This window comes from Dermacentor andersoni, chromosome 3 (genome assembly GCF_023375885.2).
Source record: "Dermacentor andersoni chromosome 3, qqDerAnde1_hic_scaffold, whole genome shotgun sequence".
In the NCBI taxonomy this organism is placed as follows: Eukaryota; Metazoa; Arthropoda; class Arachnida; order Ixodida; family Ixodidae; genus Dermacentor; species Dermacentor andersoni.
In genome coordinates, this window is record NC_092816.1 from 28065490 (window position 1) to 28091734 (window position 26245).

General features: G+C 43.6%; 1 protein-coding gene across 7 annotated transcripts in view; it reads left to right on the forward strand.

Moving 5' to 3' along the window:
- The window catches only part of LOC126518526 (urease subunit alpha-like), a 145056-nt gene that overhangs the window by 114092 nt on the left and 4719 nt on the right, over window positions 1–26245 (forward strand). For 4 of the 7 annotated variants that reach the window (XM_055065217.2, XM_050168319.3, XM_050168314.3 and 1 more), the window contains 4 exons: window positions 639–827; window positions 4284–4383; window positions 8629–8735; window positions 15327–15450. In XM_055065217.2, coding sequence (XP_054921192.2) covers window positions 639–827; window positions 4284–4383; window positions 8629–8735; window positions 15327–15450 — 520 coding nt within the window. Of the gene's footprint in view, window positions 1–638; window positions 828–4283; window positions 4384–8628; window positions 8736–13118; window positions 13314–15326; window positions 15451–20859; window positions 21009–26245 lie in introns of those variants that run through there. The other 3 variants (XR_008610014.2, XM_055065221.2, XM_055065243.2) reach the window with 3 other exon arrangements.

Genomic DNA, 26245 nt, shown 5'->3' on the forward strand with positions numbered 1-26245 from the left:
TTGTGCAGAACAATTTTGGTAAGGCATCAGCCTTTGTGCTGGTGTAAGCCTGGTATATCAAAGCACCAATGCTTTGCCATTTTGGTCTCCTTTAATGCCTGTGCATTTTAACACAAAAGTTGAGAAGGTGACTGGCTGATTATGGAAGTCCTTGCTGCACTCAGAAAATGGGGGATTTTTCTGACTAGAAAATGAAAAGAGCTGACCGTACAATATTTAGTCATGTACAAATCAAAGCCCATGCCAGCTTCAGGGTCTTCAAATTTTGTTCTCAGGTGGCCTACAGGTATTGCTTCTAATGCTGGCAGGAATGATTGAAAAACTTGCTGTTGTGCTATTCAAAGCCTTGATGAGATCCTTTGCTATTGCTACTGATTTTGGGCTGCTGAAGGTTGATAGTGATTGTAACACTTCATTTATTGAAACAATACAGTCAAATGCCTTTATAATAAAGTGCTTCGGGCCTCCGAAATCATTTGTTATATAGGTCACTCTGTTGCAAAGTTCGTGCACTGCACACTTAACCGTAAAACCAGGACAGAATAATAGGTGTTTGTTGTAGAAACGCTTGATTGTATATACTAAGTGATTCGTTGCTGGTGACAACAGCACATTCACTTGCAAGCTTTGCCTTCCAGGCCATGGGTAGAATTGGCGAAGTCGTGAGCAGGGCCTGGCAGACTGCTGACAAGATGAAAATTTTTCGGGGTAAGCTGAGAGAGGACTCACTCACTAATGACAACTTCAGAGTTCTCCGCTACCTTGCCAAGTACACCATCAACCCTGCGCTGGCTCATGGAATTGACTACTACGTCGGATCTGTAACGGTTAGTTGCTTGGCTTTGTGGTAAAGTTAAAATACCTCAAAGCACTGATGAGGTTACAGTGCAGGTACTAACTTGTGGGCTGTTACTGAGAATTGACCATTCTCATAACTGGAACTGCTCATGTACAAAGGATAGTATGCATAGACTGAGATAGTTTATGGTAGGAATGTGGTGTCGGTGTGGCTATAGATGAGCTATAAATGCTAACGGAGAGCTTGGGCCTTCAGGCTTCCCTGTTGATGGTGCCGATTTGTTGCGTACAATTAGCGACGATCAGATAAATATCAGTGTGAAGCACTTTTACCTCACTGTGGGTGCGAGAGAGATAAGTCAGCATTGAGTGCTACAAACTTTGAAGATGTTTCAAAGCAGCCTCTTTATTTTTGTTGTTCAAGCAGCTCTGTGTTTGGTTAAGTTTTATTTCTAAGGAAACGAGATAGCTGCACAGTGTTATAGCAGCACGAGATAGGTGTTGGATGAGGATGTTTCACTATTCCCATTGCGGCAAGTGGCATTGATATTTTTGAGTGTAGTATTCTGGGGTAATCTAAAGGTTGTGCATGCAGTTTCCAGATTGCTACCAGGGGCTAACTTCTTTGTAGTGCTTTTTGGTGTGAATTGGCTGATATGGAACTTTTCTCCTTTCCTCTTTCAATTTAGACTAATAGTCTTTCTTCACAATGCTATCTTTATTCACTTGGCAAAAAAAGACTAGTTAATTATTACTACTGCAGAAAATCAGGGCCAGAATTCCTTTTCTTGAATTTTGCCCCACAGCCTTAGTGGCGGTGGGGTCAAAATTGATAACGTCACAATGAGCTGGTACTGGCACTTCAATATGGCATCACCACCTGTGTTTCGTTTTTGTGTCTTTTCTGGCTTACCAGTCCTCCTCTCAGGATAAGAGTGACCACATTGCTGTTCAAGAAGTTGAAGAAGTGTGATTTAGTTTTATCAATATAGTTTGACTTAATATTCCTGTTTAGTGTCCCTTTAACTTTAGAAAAAAGGGTATGCGCAAGTGGGGCATTGTGCAAGGAAAGGAGATAGGGATGACCATACAACCCTGTTCGTACTGCAAGAAATCGGAACAGTCATGTCAATGCTAGTGTCAGCTTTCTTTTAATTTCTGTTGTATATTGTGGCCAGCAATATACATTAGAATTAATAAAAACTTAGGGTGCTAAAAACACAAAAGACATAGAAAAAGAAACACACACCACACGTGCTCACTCACAACTGATGTTTAATGCATGTATAGAAAAATACAAATATAGAAAATGGACGCCTTGTACATGTCAAGATCAGGTATAATAACAGCATGCATCTAAGGCACGTGTGAATATTGATTATTAGAATTGAATTCTTTATCATGTGGTAAAAGGATGGTTGGCTTACACACAGCGTGACATTTTTGGTGATATGATAGGCTTCTGAGATTTCTTGTATGGTTTGGTTAGGGTGACATAACAAAATGACTGTGTTTTCGAAGATGGGTTTACACAGGCATGATTTACAATGTAAGGCAAGATGCGAGAGAGGCGAGCGGCCGAGCAATAATAGATTACAGTTTCTTTACTTGCACTTGAATTTTGGTTCGGATCATGTTTGCTGGCATTACAATCCAAGATACGCAAAACCTGTTCTAGATTTCGCGTTGGGCCATTAAAAGATTGTGGAGCGTGGAATTGTTCTGTTGTGCTTATACGTGGCCTTGGAAACAACTTACGTGCTCAATTTGAGCATGAGTTTTCGAATGCAAGTGGTGCACCTTAAGGCCGCGGGTTACCCTATGCACCTCATCATATCAGTTTGTGAAAAGCTTGTGCACATTGCAAAGCAAGAAAAATGCTGGCGTCGTCCTTGTGTTCACAATTAAAGAAAAGAAAAATTGGTAGTTATCCCCTACGTACATAAAATTTCACACGGCCTAAAGAATGTGGCAAAGCGTTATGGTGTCCGGGTGGCATTTTCTGCACCACACAGGCTTATTCGCATTTGCTCCATTGTGCACAGAAGGGCACAAGTCGCATCAGTGGGTGATAGAGGGTGCAGCCAGAAACATGTTATTCATTTTGTCAACTGTGTCTCAGGAGTAGTACACAGAATTTCCCTAAGCTGTGGTCATATGTACATTGGCCAAACAGGCAGAGAACACAGAAATTCATTATACAGCACACCATCCTCTCATGTTGCCTTACATTGTAAATCATGTCTGTGTAAACTCATCTTCAAAAACACAGTCATTTTGTTCTGTCACCCTAACCAAACCACACCAGAAATCTCGAAAGCCTATCATATCACCAACAATGCCGCACTTTGTGTAAGCCAACCGTCCTTATTACTACATGATAAAGAATTCAATTTTAATAATCGATATTCACACATGCCTTAGATGCATGCTGTTATTATACCTCATCTTGACATGCGTGGAGCGTCCATTTTCTATATATGTATTTTTCCATGCGTGCATTAAACATCAATTGTGAGTGAGTGTGTGTGGTGTGTGTTTCTTTTTCTACGTCTTTCGTGTTTTTAGCGCTCTAAGTTTTTATTAATATGCGTTACCAACCAGCTCACCTGTCCATCCTTTCGCAATATACATTAGAAAGCTGACGTGCACTATACCACTAGACACAGCAGTTGTTGCAACCTGGTGCGAAGAATAAGTTAAACGCCAACTGCAGCAAAATTTCACTTTAGTGAAATTGGAAATGAATGAGCATAGTAGTATATACTGCTAAAGCAGTCCTTGCCGATTGTCTAATTTTTTTATCAGGAGCCTTTTAATATCACGTAAACACACAATGCATGCACTTGGTGATTAGCGGTTATGACATCACCTTAAAGATTTTTCAACATGTCGCTGCCAGCCGCAGGCGGTGTGTAATCTTGAACGTCATGCTGAGGTGTCGTGTTATCCGAGTTATACATTACTTCTGGCAAGTGGTAATGGCACTGCTTTTTCCAGTTTCGGTATCAAAGGCAAATACTGTTGTGAGCCTTTCACGACACATCCACTCGTTCATCAAACGTTAGATTTTGCATGGGAGCTGTTCTGTATCTACGCTATCAAAATCTAGGCTTTCTAGTTGGCCCAAAATTTCGTTGCAATTGATATTTGAACTAGAATCAAAGTGATGGGCTTAGTTTGTCTAATGTTGCTGTTTAGACTTGTCGGTGTGCCATTAAAGCAGGAAAGATGGCACACTGCAGACATTAAAAAAAAAATGAAATGGGCGTGTGTGTCCCCTTTATTTTTTTTTTGTCTGTTTGTCTTGCTTCTCCTTTTATTCCGTGCATGCAGCATGTTATGTTTCCTGCTTTATATTCTAGTGTGTCACTGGCCCTGTGAGATGTATTTTGCCCATGACAAGCTATCTATGCCTTTTGCTGGTCTTCACATTTTCCACAGTCTCTTTCTCAAAATATTTTCATGCTTGTTTTTTCGTGCAGCCAGGCAAAATTGCTGACCTAGTGTTCTGGAAACCATCCCTCTTTGGGGCCAAACCTGAGACTGTGATGAAAGGAGGTCAGATAATATCTGCTCAGATCGGTATGCATATTTCACAACGTGTTGCTGTCACATTTCCACGCATATTACTTGCCTATTCATACAAGTAAAATTGCTTTTGAACATTGAATGCAAACTAGATCAATTTCTACCTCATGTAACCGTGAGTAGAGATGGGCCGCAATTTCATGACCAGCCTGGACTTGACGCTAGCAGAAGGCTGGCCGGCCTGGCCTAACTATGGGCTGAGGACAGGCAGGCCAGGTCCAGCCTGACGTGTCGGAACCACAACCCACTCAATGGCAGAGCAACATGCCTGTCCTCAGCCATGAAATAGCTGACTAGTACACAGTGACAGTGAATGATAACCTATTTATTTAGATAAACATTCTATCTTTGCTGCTATCATTGCTTGTTCATCCTTTATTTATTACCGTTGCCTACAGGCAACATACCAGAAAAAAAAAAAAACTTTTATTTATTGCGGTGTTTCAGTGTTGAGTACGAAGTTTCCGGCTAAATGACTTCACCTAACACTGAATGACAGGCAGCAAGCGTCATTTGTTGAATTAAAGGGACACTAAAGCGAAAGAATAAATCAGTTTAGACTAATGAAGCATTGTTTGAGAACCTTGCAGGCAGTCATTTAAAAGAAAAATAGTTTGCTTATTAGATGAGAAAATGAAGGTCCAAGTATTAGTATTTGAATTTCGCACCGAAACCCCAGTGCCGGTACGTCAGCGTGACGTCAGGGATTTCAAAGTATTTTTCGCATTTGGGCCGTGTTGGCTAAATAAAGGTTCCCGAAACTTGCCATGTTTAATATTTGGCTCCTTTAGAACACAATGTAATCAATCTGTACGGCTATATATAATTAGTAGGCCCTAGAAGATGCCATCAAAATCCAAGACGTCACAGCTCCCAGGTGCGGGAACTTAAGTAGGCATCGCCACCTGTATTTCGTTCTTGCGCTTTTTCTGGCTTACCAAACGTCTTATCATAGTAAGAGTGGGGTTTTTGGTGTTCTAGAACGGTCATTTACTGATGCAGAAGAAATCATTTTTCACTTTAGTGTCCTTTTAAAGAAGCTACCCAGGACAAGGAAGATCTTCCGCTTCAGTAGTGTCACACACATTATGTAAAGCACATGAAATGTACCCCTATGGTTCTGATATTGTCACGTAGTAGTGACGGTAATGAACAGAGTAGCAATACTGTGAATGATGAAACTGACTTTTGTTAGGCAAATTTGTGCCCACAAAAGGAAGTTATACTCAAAGCACAATGATAGCGGCGAACAGGGTCGGCGATCGTCGAAATTTGATCTGCCAGTCAAGCGCGTCGGCTTTTATACATGAGCCATCGCAGGTTCCAGAGTAATCGCTGGTGCTTGTGTGTCTTCCAGAAAGTTCTACGGAATTCGCGTTGCACGTGCAACCACGTTACACAAGCTTCGGTGACAACAGACAGCAGAAAGAACCATCGATAACATTAGAAAAACTTCTGATACATGGGGGTGGGGCCTGCGCTGAGCGATAACATTTTTTAGAGGGTGAAAAGCGGTCACACGAAAATAATAAACAAGTACACGTGCCAATATGATTATAGCTGTCTGTAAAAATTCCAAGCGAAGCTTTAGGCGACTTGGGATGAAGCCCACTTCCAGTTTTCGGCCAGAGGTTTCCTCCTATAGCTGAAAAATTTCCCCTCTAAATTTTTTTCACATTTAGATAGAAAATAAAAAAAGATTGGGTATTTATAGTGCCATCATTAAAGGCTTAATAACTGGCTTAGAAGGCTGGAGCTTCAGAGCATAAAGCTATTTAGAAATTGTTGTGAAGAAACAGAAGATAGCCCATAACTTCAGGCTTCAAGCAAGTGTGTGATACCTGCAGTGCACTCACTGCAAGCTTGGCAATTTTTTAATAGTCGCTTTCTTTGCCCTTCCAAAACTCTATAAGTTCTGATTTGGAGCACGCATTTAATTCTTCAGCATCCAGATACTCACTGATTTCATCCTGCTCTTGTGCTCTTTTGTTGCCACTGTCGCACCACTTGCTGAATAATTTTGTGTGTTGCTTTATCACGGGGCATTTTTCAGACATGCTGCCTGGTGTTGCGAATTCAAATGATTCTATGAACAGCCTTGCTTACGTGTACACGTCCTCACGTTCCGCAGACATTTGCAGCTAGGCGCTCCGCTCCTTTATCCATGCCTCGGCAAGAATGTGGCTCGAGTTTTAATACGTTACACATTCACTACCACTGCTCATCAATGCCTTCAACTGTGTGCTGGTGCAAGACAGGCATGTGGACCCGGATGTAACCTTTTGTTTCACTTTCTTCTGGAAGTGGAAAGCTAGCAAGGACCTGGGGCCCAGTTCAGGCTCCAATGCTGGTCCTGCCTGCCTGATGAAACATGCCTGTTGGCCTGAGCCCGGCCTTGACCAATCTAAAGATAGGCCGAGATGGCTGAGCCTTCGTGCAGGCCCAGGCTTGTGCACACCTGTTGCTATAAGTACCTAGGCAAAATACATCTCCATACACAGGGGAGAACTTCCAGTGTTGCCTAATGTTTCTTGCCATCATCACTTTCACTCTTTTGAACTCCTGTCAATACTTGTTCCTTCTGGTGCACCCCACAGATAGAATGGTTGCTGTTTAAAGTGTTCTTTCAGCACAACAAATGACAGGGACAAAAACACAGAAGTACAGGTGGCATTGAACATGGCAGAAAATAAACGAAGTGAATGGAATGAATTTCATACCTGAAATGACAGTACTCTGTTCAGATGCTCAATAACGAAAAAGTTTGGCGACATCTATGCAATCTTTAGCGCCACACATTATGGACAGAGAACACCTGCCATTGTCGCTCAACTTCTCTTATCTTGTTTCTCATTTGACTGCTTCATGTATTGTGACACCATGTGGCGTGGCAAGGGCTGTAATGCTTTCATTTTCTGTAGAAAAAGCAAAGGCCTTGTGCCTTCCTTACTCTTTAGCATGCCTAGGCAAAATGTGTTATGTGGCCAGGATGGATAGGAAGTTAGATTGGTGTCAAGTTGGGTAACGGCAACCATTTGCTGTAGTAAAACAAGGCTTAGCATGATGGCTTAGAGGGTTTTAGGAAAAGCAAGTGTAAACAGCTTCGTGTACCTGATGGGCAGGGTCACCGACACTGCACACATTAAAAATGAAACGCTGTTTGTGTCCATTTGTACACAAGGTAGGGAATAGTGTCTTCTAACTTTGGGATTGCATGCTCTTCTAAACCTCTTTGTTGGGTGCACTGCATTGCACGGTGCTAGCAGAGCCATGCAGCCTGTGAAGTAGTTGGCATAATGAGACTATAAAGAAAGTAATCATACACATTCAAGGACAAGCTGTGACTCTTGAAAACTCAGCTAGTCACTGCTTGACTGAAGTTCTTAGAGGAAACATTAGATAGCTTTAGCTTGTACAGTCAAGAGCGAAACTTTGGGGACCAAAGGCTTCACAATTTTTTTTTTTCACAGCTTGGGCATTCTGGCTGAAATCAAGAGTGCACACCTATGGGCACTTATTTGACCAATACAGTGTATTGAACCAATTCCAGGCTGTGGAGCTACGCTTGAATATATTTAAATATTTTGCTGATGCTGTGGTCTCCAAACTGTTGCTCGCGACTGTGCATATACTCGTATGTTTCATTACCACCTTATGGTGTACAAGCACGGAACTGCAAACGGTAGTGCTGGTGATGGTAACCTGGGACAGTTTGTTTAACCAAAGTATGTTGCTCTGTTGCTGTATTGTGTGGCAGGGTTATCATAGCTGCTGGTGGAAAAGCTTCACAATGCAAACTTCGTAACTCTATACCCTTTCCCATCAAGGCTGTATTCCACAGAAACAGTGGTGCTGAAGTTAGTACAGTCAGCTACAAAAGTTTATGGGATGCATGACAAATTTCATGTCAAGTTCTATAACAAATGTGAGTTTCTACTCTAATTTAGTTGGCCACTAGGTAGGTTGCAAAAACTACTACAGATTGAAACATTTAATTTGAGTCTATGTGCGCAGGCTTTGTGGAAATTCGGCTTTCCCACAAATCCTGTGTCCTGTAAACCCTTGTGGTCGACTGTTCGTGTGCTCACTAAAACTCTCTGCTACTGAATTGTGCCATTTGACGTTAAAGTTATTTGGAAACATAGCTGGAAGGGCGTCTCGAGTCCCTCCAAGGGTGGCAGCTTAGTAGAGTGTGTGTCTGTGGAATGGTTTGTTCTTGATTCAGGGATCATTTAACAGGTTTGGCAAATGGATCCATCCCAGTTTGTGAACCAATTTGTCTGAGAGACATGTATGGTGCTCGTGGGCTCTCAGTTGGAAGAAATTCGGCTGTGTTTGTATCCAAGGTGAGCATGCTGTTGTCATTCTGCATTTCGACAGGATTTAGTTATGCTGACTAGAGTCAGTGACAAGTCACAAATGCAGGGGAAGCTGCTCTCAAGAAACCATGATGCACCTGCCTTTCATCTCTCTGTACCTGTAGAAGCAGTTTCCTTACATATCGCACCAGCACAAATATTGTTTCATAAACAGTCAGCACAACACAGTCATGCGCCACATGTACCATGTCACTTGTGTCATCTTCACATTGGAGTAGGGCTCTGCACAACGCATCTGCGGGTATGTTTGCCAGTCCCCGTCTGTTTGATTCAGTAATTGAAGCCCTGCAGTTGTAGAACTCAACGCCTCACCCGAGGCGAAGCTTGGTCAGAACTAAACATCTATGACAAAGATGAGCGGTCACAGGGAATCTCAAACTCTGCTAATTCAATATAGGCCCTGAACTTGTCCACTGCCCACATTGCTGCAAGGCAATGTGAGTTTAATGTGAGTTTAGACAGTATAATGGCTTTCAGCCTCTGTGAGAACCCTGCTAAGGAAGGAAACAGGCTGCAGTCCATTAGGGCCAGCCTGCAGTAACACAGCTCCAATGCTGAAACCACGAAAGGTCAGTTTAGATCTGAAATGCCCACAACTGCATCCTGAGCTAAAGATTGCTTGAATCCAGTGGAAGCCTGCTCTTGACTCTCTAAAGGGCTTGACTCTCTGCCACTGCCATCACTCATTCTTCTTCACAAGGTCCATGAGTGGATGCCCTGTCAGTGAGAAGTGTGGGATGAAGTTCCTATAATAGCCAGCAAGCCCCAGGAAGGCTTGCAACTGCTCAATTTGACTGGGTCTTGAGTAATCTAGCACTTCATGCACCTTTTATTCATCTGGTCTGCACTGTCCAGGTGGAGTGATGTGGCCCAAGAACGAAGGACAGATGGCACACCTGTATTTTGTCCGGGTTAATCGTAAGGCCAGCACCTTCAATATATGGCAGTACTTCCCTCACCTGCTCAATGTGACTATCAAGCATCTCCAAGTAGACTAGAAAATCATCTAAAAATGCCATAGTGAAGTGGTGATTGATTCCCTGTAGCACATGGTTCATAAGGTTCGAAAAGTTGCTGGGCCACCTGCCAACCCGAAGGGCATCCTGACAAATTCAAGCATACCCTGATGGCAGATGAAGGCTGTTTTCATAATGTCGGCATAGCAAACGGGAATCTGGAAAAAAAAAAAAAAAACCACTTGGAAGGCATTGAAGCTTGAGAGCCACTGAGCTCGGCCAAGTTGTGCTAGCAGCCAGTCTGTTCGAGGCATTGGGTAGGCAGGTAGGTACCTTGGTTCATGCATTCAACCGTCGATAGTCTACAGCAAGCTGGTAGCCTCCAGACTTCTTCGTGATGAGCACTGGGGTGCTAGTCCAAGGGTTACTGCTTCGCCTTGCAAGACCCTGCTCTAAGAGGTCGTGTACGCAGCCTTCAATGATTATCTGCTTCTAAGCATTCATTGAACGGAGCTTGCATCTCACAGCCGCACTATCCCCTGTGTCTATGCAGTGCTGAGCGAGGGCGTTACAACCAGGAATTGTAGTGAACAAAGGGCTGAAGTCGTCAAGCACTTCCTTCATACTTGTTTGTAGTTTTGTTGCTACATCACATTGCTTGCCCTCTTCAGTTGGAATGCTACTTAGTATTTCAGGAGCTGCAAGAGCCTCTTTGAAGAGGGTGTGCAAGTGGTAAGACTCTCCATCTTCCTCTATTCGCGAGCACTGTTGCTGGACCCTTGTTGTGCTTAGCAAATGGTACACTCCATTGCGGATCAGTGCCAATAGTCCATCTGCCTAGTGCTACATGTGTAGAGGTGCCTGTTGCACTCGAAAAGTCTCTGCCGAGAAAAATGTCCTGATATAGGTCTGGCACACACACACAGCACTGGTTATGGCTGCTCATAGTCCATTGAATTTTGCATTTTAGAGATGTGGAAGACTGGGACCAACCTGTTGCCAAGCACATTGCACGCACCTGTGTCCTTGGAAGGAAGAGGTCCGGACACTGACCAAAATGGTTTAAAATATATATTTACGTTTTGGCTCTCCCATGGGAGGCTGTGTCCTGAACTGTGTCCTAACCTTGGCGGCTGTCTCCTCTGCTACCTTTGCCCTCGGCATTCCAAGTAAGCTCACACACGATATTGAAGCAGCACACTTAAATCTGACGTGTTCACGCACGCATATCATGACTCACACTGTTGCACTGTTGCACTGTTGCACTGTTGCGTACTGGAGTCACACTGTTGGTATCCATGTGATGGCTCTGCGAGAGGTGGCCATAAGGCCACCTCTCGCAGAGTGCAAGCAGTCAGTGCAAGCAGCTAGTCTTGATGGTAGGATGGCTGTATGCAACGGGTAGTAGGATGCAGCCAGCAGAGACTGAAATGGCATGACAGCCGCAGCCATCAACATTCTGAGCTGCGCTCTGGGCAGGCCAGTCACGTTCAAAGCCGACTGGAAGGCAAGGTCCCTCGCCATTTGGTTTGTCCGAGGTGGCGGCAGCTTGTACAGCAACTTCTTCCAAGCGCGCTCCACAAGGCCTCAGCTGCTGTAGCCAACTCCACGAGATTGGCAAACTGTTTGCCCTCTACCAAGTCTTAGAGTTGCAGATGCATTTGCTGCAATACGCGGTCAATATTCTCTGATTCCAACACTTCGCCGGGGATCCGATCATAATAGGAAGCGATTCTGTAAATAAATTGTTTTAAATTTTCTTCTGGGTGTTGCGTGTGGGGCTCGAGTTTTTGTTTCAAGCAGCCCTCAATAGAAGAGAATTCCACAATGAAGGCCACCGTAAACTCCTCCCACAATGCAAACGTGGTCATGAAGTGCCGCCACAACTTCGCACTGCACTCCATAGTAGTGGGCACAATGTGGGTCAGCCTTTTGTCAGTGGCGACACCGTTGACCAAGCAAAACGTCTCCAGCCGGTCCAAAAATTCTGCAGGGGTCTGGATGTCATTAAATCCACTGTATTTAAGGAGCTGACCTCCAGCATAGTGTGGAGTGGCTTTGGCTGATGGTTGAACTGCCACCGCTGCTGCACAGAATGTGCCGGCACTGCTTCGGCCACCATCAGCCTTTGTTTAACTGCTGCAACTTGCTCACATTGCATGATAGAGCCGTTGGTCTGCCTCACCAGATGCTGCAGCAGCTTTTCAGGCACATTCACCGCCTCCATGTCCACATCCCTGTTGATCCCAGACAAGCCCTCACTTGTTACGAACGATAACAGGCAGACACGTATGTCGCAAACATTCCCATTATTACCGCACTCTGTGGCTCTTCCTCCACCATACTGTCCATATGATGTCCATCTGCACATACCGCATGCAACATGCACACTTCGTGCCACCCACGTCTTCCGTCCTTTGTTGCCACTGCACTCACTGTACATGGTCCTTTCCCTGGCAACTACAGTCAACCATGCGCACGACCACACTTTGTCTCATTTCACTTGGAGCTATCGGTCTGCTTACGCCACCACTCTCCTCACAGTACCAAGATCAGACTGTATGAGAACTAAGACAACTCACGGAGAAAACTGGGAGCTTGAAAAAAGGGATTAAGGTACGGATTTTTCTGGCTTTCTATCCAAACAATAATAGTCTCGCACTACTGCAGTGTTTGTGCCCACAGCAGCCGCTAAACATATGCATCATAGAAGGTTGAATGCCGTGGTTAACCTCTCCATGTAGAGGCATATTTTTCATTCACAGTTAATCAATAACAAGGTCGTTTAACAAGCTGAAGAGTTTCAGGATTAAGGAAAGCGTGACAGCGAGCTAGTCGGTTACACATACCTAAATTTGTGTTCAAGAAATTACGAAAAAACCACACTGAAGCATACGTAGACACACTGCTTGCTGTCCTGTGTCTACTTATACTGTAGTGTAGTTCTTCTCATAATTTCTTGGACACAAGTTTAGGTTCCAGAATGCTGCAGCACATAAGTGAGGCGAAGGCACGTACAGTAGAACCTCGTTAATAAGATCCCATTTCGTATGATTTCCCGGTGCCAACATTCTCAATTGAAAACACAAAAAATTACCCAATGAAATTGCGCTTCTTCTTTTACCAGTTAATACGTTCCCGGAAAACAGAATCTTCTAGCACCAACGTTCAGCATATCGGCAAACTGCGATCATATGATATGTTTTCTGGCTGCTAGATCCTATGTGAATAAGAAAACATGTGAGGCACGTGCGATAAAGAGCAGTAGTTACCACCATGGCAGCCTCCCTGCAGTACTCACTCGCCCATGTCACGTGAAATGCCTGCATGCACTCAGTTTACTCTTCCAGTACCATGAAATTTCCTTGTGGTTCGGCACACATTCCATTCACAGTTATGTTTAGCTCTGACGGCACCACCCACCACCAGCTCAATGTGCGTCGATGTCTCGTGCTGCAACGATTCTCACCGATTGGGCTTGTGAAACCTTCCTTGCAAAATGCCCCACTTGAAGAAGCGCTGACCCAAGCTAGCCACCCTACCCATGACAACAACACACTTCTCGGGCTGCTTGGGCCCCACCAGCTCGGTGCGTGTCAACATTTCTTCCTGCAACAATTCGTACATTGCTTCATGTTATGTAGGTATCAATTGCAGTTGGGTATGCCAAATTTTTTAGAGACTTTGGGTCGTATGTTTTTCCGGTTAGTAAGTTTTCTTTCGCATTTTTTTACCGAACATATAAATGAGGTTCTACTGTACATGTGCACACAAAGAGAAGAAGAATCAAACACAGAGAGTCGTTGGTGTATTGTGGAACTAGACCTGAGCAGACACCGTCAAAATCCATGACATCATGGCAAGCTCATCGGCAAACTTAAGGCAGCGTCACAACCAGTCTTTTGCATTTTGATCTTTTCTGGCTTGCCATGCCTCAACTCAGAGTATGAGTTGCCATTGTGATATTGCAGAACCATAATTTACTGATACAGCTTAGCCTCTTTTTTACTGTCTTTCTTTTTACCTTTAAGCACTGGTGTACCCTTAAGCGACACTTGCTAATACAATCTTAACCTTTACTGGCTATAGACTAGTGGTTTGTGGGTGGCAAGCTAGTCAGCGGAAATGCCCTGCTGCCATGTATTTCAGAACAGTGTATTAACAGCTGCCTTATCAATGCATAGCTGTAATCATTGCAGTGCGCTTTAATACCACAGTCATTTGTAAGTTTTAAGCTTTAGTCCTCCCTAGTAAGAAATAAAAGTCAACACAGTCTGAAAGTTCGCATTTTTGTTTGTTTGTGTGTATAATCTGCCCCTGCATATATAAACTCCAACCTAGATTACAACCACTCTGATTGTGCATTTACTCTGCTGTCACCTGACGTGAGACCTTTCATGCAGGCGTTGGAGCTAGTACACCTGTTGCTCTCAGTTCTTTGCAACAAACTGTCTTTATATTTTGTTGTTTCATAATTATGCTTGTTCATGATGCCATAATTTTAATGTACCCCTATCTTACATCAGCTTGAATGCCAACGGTGTCCATCCACAAAGATTTCTGTAGAAGATTGCTTTCTACTTCCTTCCTTTTCAGAATTTGAGAGGGTGTGTATAGGTGAAAGCAAGTGCAGCAATCGAAGGTTATTGATAGATTTTATGTTGACAACAAGATGTACGAAGTGAATGCTGTCTTCCGAGTTAAACCAAGACACTTGTAGAGGCACTATTTGTGTCTGGAAGAAACACGAGATGGACAGTACTTGCATTCCTCTTTGCATCCAGATACTGTACTTGGATAAATATAGCTAACCTGACTACAAGTTATGACCTATCTCATGTTCCAGAAGTATCATGTACCATTCTTGTTGAACTAAATAGTAAAGGGCTGGTGAAACATATCTTTACAATGCTATTTGCTTTCATTTGGTAGGAGAATGTTACTACTGGAAATAAAAGAAAGCAAAATTTTTCTTTCTCAATTTTCTTGCTGAAATTTCAGTGGCTGTATGTCAGTGTGACGTCACGGATATCAAAACGCATCCTTATATTTGGGCCAAATAAGTGCAGAAAAAAAATTATCAATACTTTCTAGGTTAAGTTCCTGGGTCCTTTAAAACACAAAGTACTAGTCCTTAATTGTCAACAAACAAATAACTAGATGTCGGCAAACACTGTAAAAATCTGTTATCACGGCGATCTGGGTGCAGGAAGTTCAAGACATTGTTGCCACCTGTCTTTTATTTTTGCGTCTTCTGGTTTACCAAGCCTCCTCACATGATATGAGGGCCCGTTTTGATACTGCAGAAGCATGACTTATCCAGATATATAGAAGTGTGTCCCTTTACACACTGGTCTGAAAATTAACAGTGTCATGTTTAGCTATACCTGAAATTTAAATGAAAAACAAACGTAGCACTTTATAGAAGAAATTGGCTGTTTGTGTAAGCACTGTTCTTTTTTACCTTTACGTTCACTTAGAAGAAAGTGAAGTAGATTATAAGGTTTTCGTCATCTGCAGAATCATGTTGTCTCTCTTGGTTATTTCTCTGAGTGACTGAAGTCAAGCCAGTGACCTTTTGCCTGTTTGTTCTGCCCTTTAGGTCTCTCGGGAGAAGGGCATTGTTCTCGACTATGGGATTAAGAAAATGATCTTACCTGTGTCCGGGTCAAGGAAGCTGAGAAAATCAGACTTTGTGCACAACAACTTGACTCCAAAATTGTCAGGTGTGTATGGTCTGTGACACCTTTTTCCCATTCTAATTTAACTTGCTCTAAACGAACCATACCCTTTCTCACATCGCTTACTTAACAAGCATCTAGCAAGTGTTTGCTTTACAGTAACTGGACAACAGTGAGATGTTGTGAGGAAAAGAGGAGCACAAGATATAGTATTTACAGAATATTACTGTTTAAGGAATTATGAGCTAGGTATTGAGATATCCCTGTAACTTCATGGCCTCTTATAACATTGCAGCTCTTCGTACCATCACACTTGAAGCCCCGTTAATGAATATGAAATCAGAAAAAATGCGCGAATATACATCTGTTTGAACTGTGAATCCCATGGCTCTGAAGCTGCTGTTGTATCACTGTTCCACAACTGCATTGCATTCGTGTGGAAAAAAAAGTTACAGTATTGTACACTTACTATTGAAGTTCACAAAATGGTTTTAACAGTTCACATTAAAGATAGCATCTGAAAACAAAATTTTTTCTTTTGTGGTTGAAATTAAGCCTTAAAGGGACACTAAAGAAAAATATTAAATCCAGCTAGATCGATAAAGATTCATCTAGAAGTCTACCATCATTTTCTGCGTGGCAATATATCTCATTCTTGTGTAGAAAATTACTGCTGAAGGTCCCGCTGTTGCTCCTCAATTTGAACAGCCCATGCCAAAATGAAAAGGTTGATGTAATTTCCATGTGACATCCCTTTACGTCGCTGTTATGTCTTTTGGAAACTTTATTTAGCTCTGTATTTGAAGCGTACTGCTTGGTGGCATCTATCCCTGCTCTGCGGCTCAGCTTGGATTCACATTACCGGATAGCAGAGGTGGATCCAGCATGTATGTCCAGATGTTATGAGCCTCCTCTGAACCTTTGTTGAGGAAACCCCAATCCTCTCTTTTGCCCTCCCATGAAGCAAAATAATTTAGTTGGCGATCTCTTGAGCCTTCTCATTAGCCATGACTATTTGCTCAAATGGCATCTGCGGAAAGTACCACGCCACACCTCTCTATGCATGCACGCCACCTTAACATGACTGGCTGTACAACTACCTTTTAAGTTTAATTTGCCCCTCAAAGTAATTATTCGAAATTGTGGCAGAACTCATCTTAGGATGATAGTCAGTGGTAATGTGTTAGCATTGAATCAGTATAGCGACACAACATATTTGCTGTTAGAAGAAAGGAGAATTTTACTGGCCTCACTGTTACTGGCGCACGTACAGCTGATTGACACCTGAACATCAACCAGCGAAAGGTGCAATATATTAGGAACAGAATGGGTGAAAGTATAAAGAGCCAAGGGAGATAAGGAAACAAGGACTAGTCAGTTAAACTTCGGTACAACGAAATAGGTAAAATAGGCAATTTGCTTCGTCATATTAAAATTTCGTTGTATTGAAATTGGACCTTTTATGCAAATAAGTACAGTCGCCAATCGATTTTTCTTATGTGGAAAGGGGTTGCAGAATTTTCCGAATTATCGAGCAATCGACAAAAACAAATTTGAATGAGAAAACAATACATTTTGATGAATTTAGCAGTCGGCGACAAATGATACAGTTTCATGCCACGTCGACAATATCTTCACATAGGCGGTACAAATTAAGCAAAGCCAGCCATGCTTTCTCATGTACTCCGCCCCCGCAGCTAGCCTGATGCCGTCACCCGCACTGGGATGACGCTATCATGAAAAGCGCTAGCAACGGGAAACAAATGCTTCGTATGCCTCTCGCTCCAACTGGTCACCTAAACTCGAGATTACGCAACCTTCAATAGAGAGTTATAGCTCAGCGGGCTTACGGGCCAGCGGGCCCAGCGGGTGAGCGGAGACGCCATTGCACATGCGCGGTACAACATGCACAGAGGCGTCTATGCTGGCTCGCTGGACCCGCTGGCTCGCTGAGCTATAACTTTCTAATATTCAACAAGCGGGAAGACGGCTTACATAATGCCACGCCGTCTCAGCATGCCTACTCTTTGCACACGTGGAAGATTATCTCTAAAAAAAGAGTGCGCGGTTGCGTATGCGCTCAGTCGCGCCTACAGCCATGCGCAGCCACGGCCGAGACGTGCACCAGTTTACCCCCCGCCCATCCCGTCCCTCACCGGGCATGCGTTTGATTGCGTTACCACAAGCTCGCTCCCCTCCCCCTCTTTCCCATTGCTTGCGCGCGGAGGTGGCACTCGTGCGTGAGGCCACCATCTTTCTTTCTCACCTTTGCAAACTTTCACTCGCACCTAAAGCACAAAGTGCACAGGGCGCAATAGTAGAGAGGCTTAGAATAGGGGCCCCAAACGTGTGGGTCTCCAAGGAAATAGCGTTGAAGCCACTGTGCACGTGCAAGACACAAAGTGCGTTTTTTGCGTCGAGCACGCTATTAACTGATTTAGCGGGAGTGCCAAAATCTGCCCCAAAAGATTTTTGTCAACAAAGATGGCGGCACCCATCAAACTGACGGCTGTAACCTAGCACCAAACTGGGCTTGATTCATAGTAACGCGTGAAGTTCGCAAGCTAGGAGAAGTGACTGCAGTTATTGCTTTCTCTAAAGTAGCGTGTGTTATGAAGATTTATTCATTAGACGCCGCTGATTCCCAATTCAATTGTCAATTTCGTGGCTCGTGGGCCTAACACGGCTTAGCTTGGCTGGTGAAGGCACGTAAAGTTGGTTACTCAAAACTAAGCGCAACTAATTGTTTGCTGCCAATAGAATAATCTCTAAATTGCAATTAAACACGAAAACACGAAAGTCAAAATTACTCTTATTATCATAAAATGGTATGTTTTATTTACTCATTTCTAATAGCTTTTCTTTGACGCCGTAGTGACGCTGTTAGCGCAAGGCACTATCCGCAAATGCAAAGTCCTATTCTAAAACTCTTCATTCCTGCATGCCCCAACGCTAACTCCCACAAAGCTCTTTGGGGCGCCAAACTTTTGGGGCCTTTATTCTAAAACTCTCTAGTATCTTATCGCACTTAGACTTTTTACAGAACATGATGCGGCTTCACTTCGGCGGTCACTCTTGTCGTGCCGCGAGTGATGATTTGAGGTGCGTTTGCAAGCAGCTGCTTGTAATTCAGTCATTTGGCCATCTACGTCCGCGGAAGTTTCCATTTATTGTCTCCACATTCCTTTGCTACAGAAGGAAAAATTCGTTATATTGAAATCGCATACAAACACAATTTGTTATATTCAGGCTCTAATTACATGCTGTTCTATGTATGAGAGATTATGAGAAGTTAAATACTTCGTTATATCGAGAATTTCATTATATTGAAGTTCATTATATTGAGGTTTAACTATATTTGCAATATCTACAGTATTTACAATAGCGACTACTATAACTCAGTTTACTCAGACATTTCCCCTCCCAAGTAGGGGACAGTTAAGAGTGCTTGCTCGAAGAGGCTGTTGAGACAATCATTGTAGGTAGAATGAGATTCCAGAAATTTGCATAGCCCATCTTTGTTCATGGGCCAGAGTCCAGGCATTTTTGAGTGGACATGGAACATTGCCTGCTTCCTCTCATCCCTCATGTGCACATCCAGCATAATGACACCTGCATGACACTCGCGCGTCTCCACTCGCGAGATCCCTTATGACAGACGTGTGCTGATTACAGGAGAGCAGATAGAGAAAACCTTTATTGAATGAAATGGTTTGTTACTTTTTGTGAAAACCTCAGCTAGATGTCATGTTACAGCAATTGTAGTCACGTTGGTGCATCCACAATATTGACATGCATACTTGTTTATCCTTTTTCACATCTTGGTACTGAATGTCACCTCCTAACAGCCTAAAGTTATCGCTCAGCACAAGAGGTGCCTGCATTGTTTGGAACTTACTCGAATATTATTGTTGATTCCACCTATTGTCTATGTTCCAGTTTACTGAACCTTGTGTAATCAGAGTGTATGCATGACATGAATAGTGTTCTACTTTCTGGAAAGTATGCTAGCGCCAGTGATTACACTGGAACCTTGAACGAGTCATGTATAAAAGTCGATGCGCATGACCCACAGATCATATCTTCAACAATTGCGGACCATGCTCGCCGCTATCGTTGGGCTTTAAGTGTCACTTGCTTTTAGAGGCACAAGTTCGCCTAATAAAGAATTAGTTTCATGATTCACAGTTTTGCTACTGCATTGTTCACTGTCACTACAATGTGGCAATATCATCAGCACAAGCAAACATTGCTAAATTAAATTTAATTAGATTAGGGGGTTCTGTGTGCCAAAACTACGATATGATTAAGAGGCATCTCATAGTTAGGGACACTTGATTATTTTGACCACCTGGGGTTCTTTAACATTCATCCAATGCAAAGTACACAAGTGCTTTCTGAATTTCATCTGCATCGAAATGCGGCCGCTGCAGGTGGGATCGAACCCGTGATGTAGAGTTGAGGAGCTCAACACCATAGCCGGGCTACTGCGGTGGGTTGTGCCTTGGTGAAACCAACTTACAAGTGTCAAAGTTGTCCTCGACTGTGGATCATTTGCCGAAGTATGCTTACTGCGCATCTGTGAGAAAGGCTGTTTTTCGAACGAAAATTTGTTATCCACAAAGTATAGTAGAACGAATTATCACAGTAGACTTCCGTTAATTCGACTACGGCTAATTGGAATTCTTTTTAATTCGATTCAGACCGCAGGTCCAGTCCGGGGCCCATGCATTTCTGTGGGCACAGACTTCCGTTATTTCGAAATATTGACCTTCGCCGGATAATTCGAATGTGATGGGTCAACTTCGCCGCAGTACGGCCATCTTATGCGGTGAAGCATAAAAAAAATGATAAGGGGTCATTGTCGCGGGACATAGCACGCGCTTCTTAATTATACGGACGCGCATGCGCCGTCTCCGGTCGTAGCACGAATACCTCGCACCTAATAGGCATACTGGCAGGCATTCAGAGCTGTTTCTGACGTTGCTGTGGTGATTAGAGCCCTCGTTTCCCCCCCCCCCCCCCCCTTGCGTGTGTCGTATATGAGACCGTTAGCGGGGATAATACACGTTAAGGCACGCGCCGTGCCCCGAGAAGCGGATAAAAACCGTCTGTGTTTTGGGAAAGTTAGAAAAAGCTAAGGTGGTAAGATGTAAAAACTCCAAAAGTCGAGGGGACGTCTCGAACCAGCAAAAAAGCGGGGGTCTACGTAAAACTCTGAAGGCCTATAAGTAAACTTATTAGGCGTCTCGGTGCTTGTATAGTGACCGGAGATGGCGCATGTGTGTGTTTAAATTAAGAAATTCGGGCAATGTCGCGTAACACTAGCACCTTTTCTTGTTTGTTATGCTTCACCGCATAACAAGAATGTATTGTGGCGAAGTAAACTTAAGAGGCAAATATTGTCAAGCGAATTAACGTGTTTTGTCGTTTTTGTTCCCTTTGTTTAATTAGAAAAGCCGGATAATTCGACCAGTTTCGTCGGATCCCCCAGGATCGAATTAACGGAAGTCGATTGTATTTGTATTGAATGGCTCCACCTTTGCCACTGCTGAATTCATTAAGGACAAACATAAGAACGACAAACCACGGTGCAGCCCAAGGTGGGTTGTTGTGCGTACATCTGTCCTTGTGTTCTTAGCGCTACTTACGCCCTTGCTGTATTGCATCACCGAAGGGCGCGGTCCTTCACAATGAACTGTCAGATCAGTAAGCATAGGACATATTCATGTCATAGCTGGAAAAGCAGCAAGGCTGCGGTCGGCCATTGTAATGACATACCAATGAAGGAAATTTCCCGATATATGCATTAAGTAGCTATTCAAAATTGTTACTTAAGGATTGTGTCGCTGGAGATGGGAAATTATTGAAAATTTTGTCATGTAGTTGCAAAATTTTTAGAAATCAAGAATCAAAATAAACAGCAGTCTTGGAACCTTCAACAAGCATTAAAAATTCTGTCCTCATCATCATCATCATCACCACCACTCCGGTCTTGCTTGCTGACCCCCCTCTAAAAAAAGAAAGCTGCCTTTGCCTCTACTGGATAGGGTACGGTCACTGGAAACCTGGAGCAGGTGAAGGTGGTGATGGTGGCTTGTTGGTTGTAAAGTGTCGAGACATAGCAGCCACTCTCTCTGAATCACCCAGAGCTGACAGCCAATGTCGACACTCTGATTTTCTATTTTCACCAGGTTCTCGATTAAAAGAACTGTTTTCGTTACCAATTTGTTATTACAGAAGCCTAATCTTTCAATTATCTTCACTATTTTTCCTTAATGTCCCTTTAAATCTACCCGAGAGCCGACAGAGCAAGCAACACACTTACCCATCATCTTTTCCCGTCTTGCAAAGAAAGAAAACATGTTTTATAACTAGTGATTGGTGTTTTCTTTTTTCACCAATAAATGCTGAAAACCACCGGCCGAGTCCAATTTTAGGAATTCAGTATTAACCAAAAAGTGATGCGTTTAGGAATTAGTCATGGCTCGTCACATTGGGTCTGTGCAACATGAGTGGGGTTTCTGGACAAGCAGGTTTTCTTTTTGCCAGCTTTGCCCGAAGCTCACCCTAATACCGGGGGCCTCACAATTTGCATCATGACACAGGGAATTGGATGAAGGAGCTCTGTGAGCACGCTAGTCCATTCCTCTCCACTCTTCCTGCATATCCTTGTCATTCTCCATGGTGGCAAGTGAGGAAGGGATGCTGGAGACTATAAAAAGATAATTTGCAGACTACACAGTGCAGGACAAAGCCGAACCCGTCCTTTTCTTGAAAACACGCCGAATCGAGGGGCCATGCCTTTCGGATGCAGCACTTAACTGCTTCCCTTTCTCATACCATCAATGTGGAGCGCAGCTTTTGACAAATGAGAATGATAAAGAAGAGGACTGCTACCAGCTCCCTGGCAAAAATCTCTACATGTGTATGTGCGTGCATCTTAACAAATTTATAGTGTGATTAATTTGGCTTACTGCCTTTATGACAATAAAGCTTTCTCATTTTAGTGTTCCCTTCTCATGATGATGCACCATGAGCAGTTCTTAAAAGAGCTGGAAATGCTGAAAAGGTGATACTGTAAAAAAATAAAGAGAGTGTTAAAGGGAAGCTGAAACACTTTTCGAAAAAAATGAGTTCTCTGCGGCATTCTACAGTTTTGAGTCCCCTGAACACGAATATCTGGTTCAAAAAGGGCAGAAACAAACGCAAGCGGCTGTTTTTTCAAGAAAACGCGCACCAGCGCCTCAGGGCATCGCGCGAACGCCGCTGTTGCCCGTGATTGGTCGGGGCCGCTGTGACGTCGTTGGCGGTAGTCGCCGGTCGGCGCCGCCGCATGTCTCCGTTTCAGAGCGTAGCACCTGTGGTAGCACCATTCCTTTCTCTCTGGTAGCACGCGGTTCTGCTGTTCTGGCTTCATAGCTGAGTTGTAAGATGGAACGTTCTCGCTGTCTCCGACAGCTTGTATTTTCCGCGTACATGTTTGAACCCACAGCCGATACGGAAAACGATGGCGGCAACGGCGGCAACGACGATGTTGAGTGTGCCAACAGCGTGAGCGATGTGTGCACCTTCTCGCGCGCTGGAAATCTTAGCTTCAAACTCTTCATTATATGCCTGTGTCACGCTGGCTGCTTCAAAATCTTCGATTGGTGATGGTAGTGGAACAGGTTCATCAGGGGCTCGGTTCTCAAGGAGCTCTGCTAGTATCTGAAAGAGTGCAAGGCATGGATGTCATGAATTTCAGCATATCAGTATACATGACAGCAGTTGGATTACTTACAATAATTGAAATACTTTTTCAGTAATTTATGTGATGGATTAGTTGTAGAGTGATAGTAATGTGAAATATTTTGTCTGTAATTTCATGGCTAAAGTAATTTAGTAATTGCGCTAAATATGCACCAGTAAGCTGTGTACGGCGTCAGAACGTTGGTAATGTGGTGAGGTGTCGTTGAGAAACATGGGGGGAGGGCATGAAAGTGTATGTTACCTTAAAGAAAGGTTGGCGTCCCTTTATACATTGCTTTTTGCTTCTTGTATGCATGAAAACTTTTTGGAAGCAATCGTAAAGTAATACCATTACTTTTTTAAGGCGGTAATTGGTAATGTAATTCAAATCAATGAGCGTAATAAGACAGTAATGAGTAATGTAATATAATTACTTTCAAATAATAATTTTCCCATGCGTGATGCATAGCTAGTTTCCTAGGAACAAGGCCAAAAAAAATTTTTTTTGCCAAGCAGCGATGCCTGTATTGGGCTAGACCACGTCGAACGCTGATAACTTCAATACCTCACAACGTTACTTCATTATTTGAGCCCGTTCGCCTTGCCACGGGCGCGGCTGTGCCGACGCTCGCTTTTGCGGCATTTCGCTGCTGGTAGCAAGCTGTGAGTGCGAAATCTACGGAACGAAGTTTTTACACGCCGAGTTCAACTACTCTAACGCGAGCATGAAAACATTACCGTAACGCCTCATGTCGTGAGATTTGAACACGAATGCTGAACAGCTAAATCTGCGGGCACCGCGAGGTAGGACGAATAACAAACATCACTGAATGCGCAAGCGTACCCCCGGCCAGTTATTTCACCGTATCAGAACGGCGCCGAACAAACAGCTATAGTACAGTGTTCCGTGACAAAGCGGAGAGGCAAAACAGGATGAAAACGGCAAGCACTTTGCACGTAGGTGCATATTCCCGGCTGTGCCTCCACCTCGCTTCGTCGTATAGACCGTTTGTTCGACACTAAGGTGATCATCTGGTAAAAAATTGCCCGTGTGCACATTAAAACCCTTACCTCACGCTTTCTCCTCTTGGCGAAGGCCGCTTTTGAAGGCGGCGAGGTGTTTCTCTTGTAGGAGAATATAGACGGAACAACGCCGGGCTTCAGTCGCGCCGATTTAACTGTAATACCGATTGCCCCGCATCGTTGTCAAGCTCCGATGATAGTCACTGTCGCGGAAATGGTCCGAGCACAGCACAATTGATTTCGTCGGCACGAACTTATCTCTCCTCACCGCACGTACCCACTGCGCTGCAGGCTTCTTTTCCTTCGGGAATTTGTGAAACACCACATCGTCTCGCCCGCCTGTGTTCGCGCAGCCGAATGCTGCACAGAACGAGGGCATGTTGGGCTCCCTTGGCTGTAGGCACTCACGCAGCACAAAAAGGAAGCACAGTTCACGAAAATCGCAAAAGAAAACAAACGTGAGCGGTGGCAGATCTCTCGTAGCGTCGTTTAGTAAAGCGCAGGACGGAAAGAGGCATGCCAGCACATGTCAGCACGCCGGTCCGCAGCTCGGTTGGCTCGGTCTCCGCCCATGACGTCACTCTCGCCGGTTCTCTCCTCTGCCAACGTCCTCACCCGGCGCTCCGGGAAGCGATGGGGGCGTGTCCGCGCGGGTGATTTAGAAAGCGATTTCCGGCCCTTATATAAACAAAACGAAAAAAAAATTTCGGAACCGTAAATTATTAGGTCTGTTCTTCTCAATCCCAGCAATTCATGGAAATTGAAAACCGTTTCAGCTTCCCTTTAATATGTGCCAAATTTTTCAAGGAAAATTAATGCCTATATATTCCTGCCAAACTTAGACAAAGTGGATGCCGAGAAATTCAATCTCTATTTATAACCTTACTGCTCTCTCAAGATGCTTTTATTGGGTCACAGTAAAGGTAGAATGAAAGTATGAAATCCTTATTTATTTATTTATATTAGGTATATTTTAAGAGCACACAAGGGCAGGTTAAACAACAAACTGTTCACCTCATTGTCATCTTCCGTCCAGTCATCCCTGGCCCATGATATCATTACTTCCAGGTCAGCGAGGTACCACAAATGAAATTGTATCCTCATAATTGCTCATAGACAAATGTGCTACACTATCAAGCTGAGAATGCAGAAGATTATTAGCCAATTTCATGGCATCTGCGATTTGAAAATACAATGCTATGGGTTGCCTCGATGATCGCCTCCAAACTCCCATGTACCTGAAGCACGCACGCGCTGTTACACCTCCGTTCAAACCAAAGTCCTCGCACAAAAAAATTCCTGGGTGTTACAATTGCACCTGTATGTTCCGCTGTTGAGGTGTACATCTTAGGAGGAGGGCTTTCTGACTTGTGCACCTGACGTGCTGTAGAACTAGATTCGAGCATTTCACAGATATCCAGAATTGCCACTTTGGTTCAATTTGCCCATTTGCAATGGCACAAAGTGACAACAGTTACTGAGAAGTGCACAGTGGCATTCACGTGAAGATCCACTCTGAGCATTGCTTATGTAAACATTCATCCGGTTCTATGACTGCAGTTGCTAGGTCATGTGATGGGGTGCATTACAGTGGAGCTTCTTAGTGCAATGATTGACTCAAGGCTACTGGGTCTGTTTCTTTTTACAGTTTTTTTTTCATTTATGATGACTTCAGCAGATAACAGGGTAGCAGGTAGCTTGCGAAGTCCATGAGCATTGTCACCTTCAGGGTAATCATAATTTTTGGTTTAATCTTTAACTTCTTGATTGGAACTGTGACAATACAATCGAAGACATTTGGAGTGCTAAATGAATAAATTGCTTGTCTTGTAATGATGGATTTGAACACAAGCTTATGCTCTAATCTTTTGTACCAAAGGGTAAGAAATAAAGACCTTTGCAAGATGGTGTTGTTGAATGTTGTGGAAGATATATAAAGCATCAGACTAACATCAGTCATTACTGCTTTGTCAAGTGCCACATGACAGGCTTGCAGCTGTTTCCAAAGTTGTCTAGCATGGATAGTCTTGAATTAATATAGAAGTTATCCACCCAGTCAATTTTCCTAGTCATATAACCTCTTTTG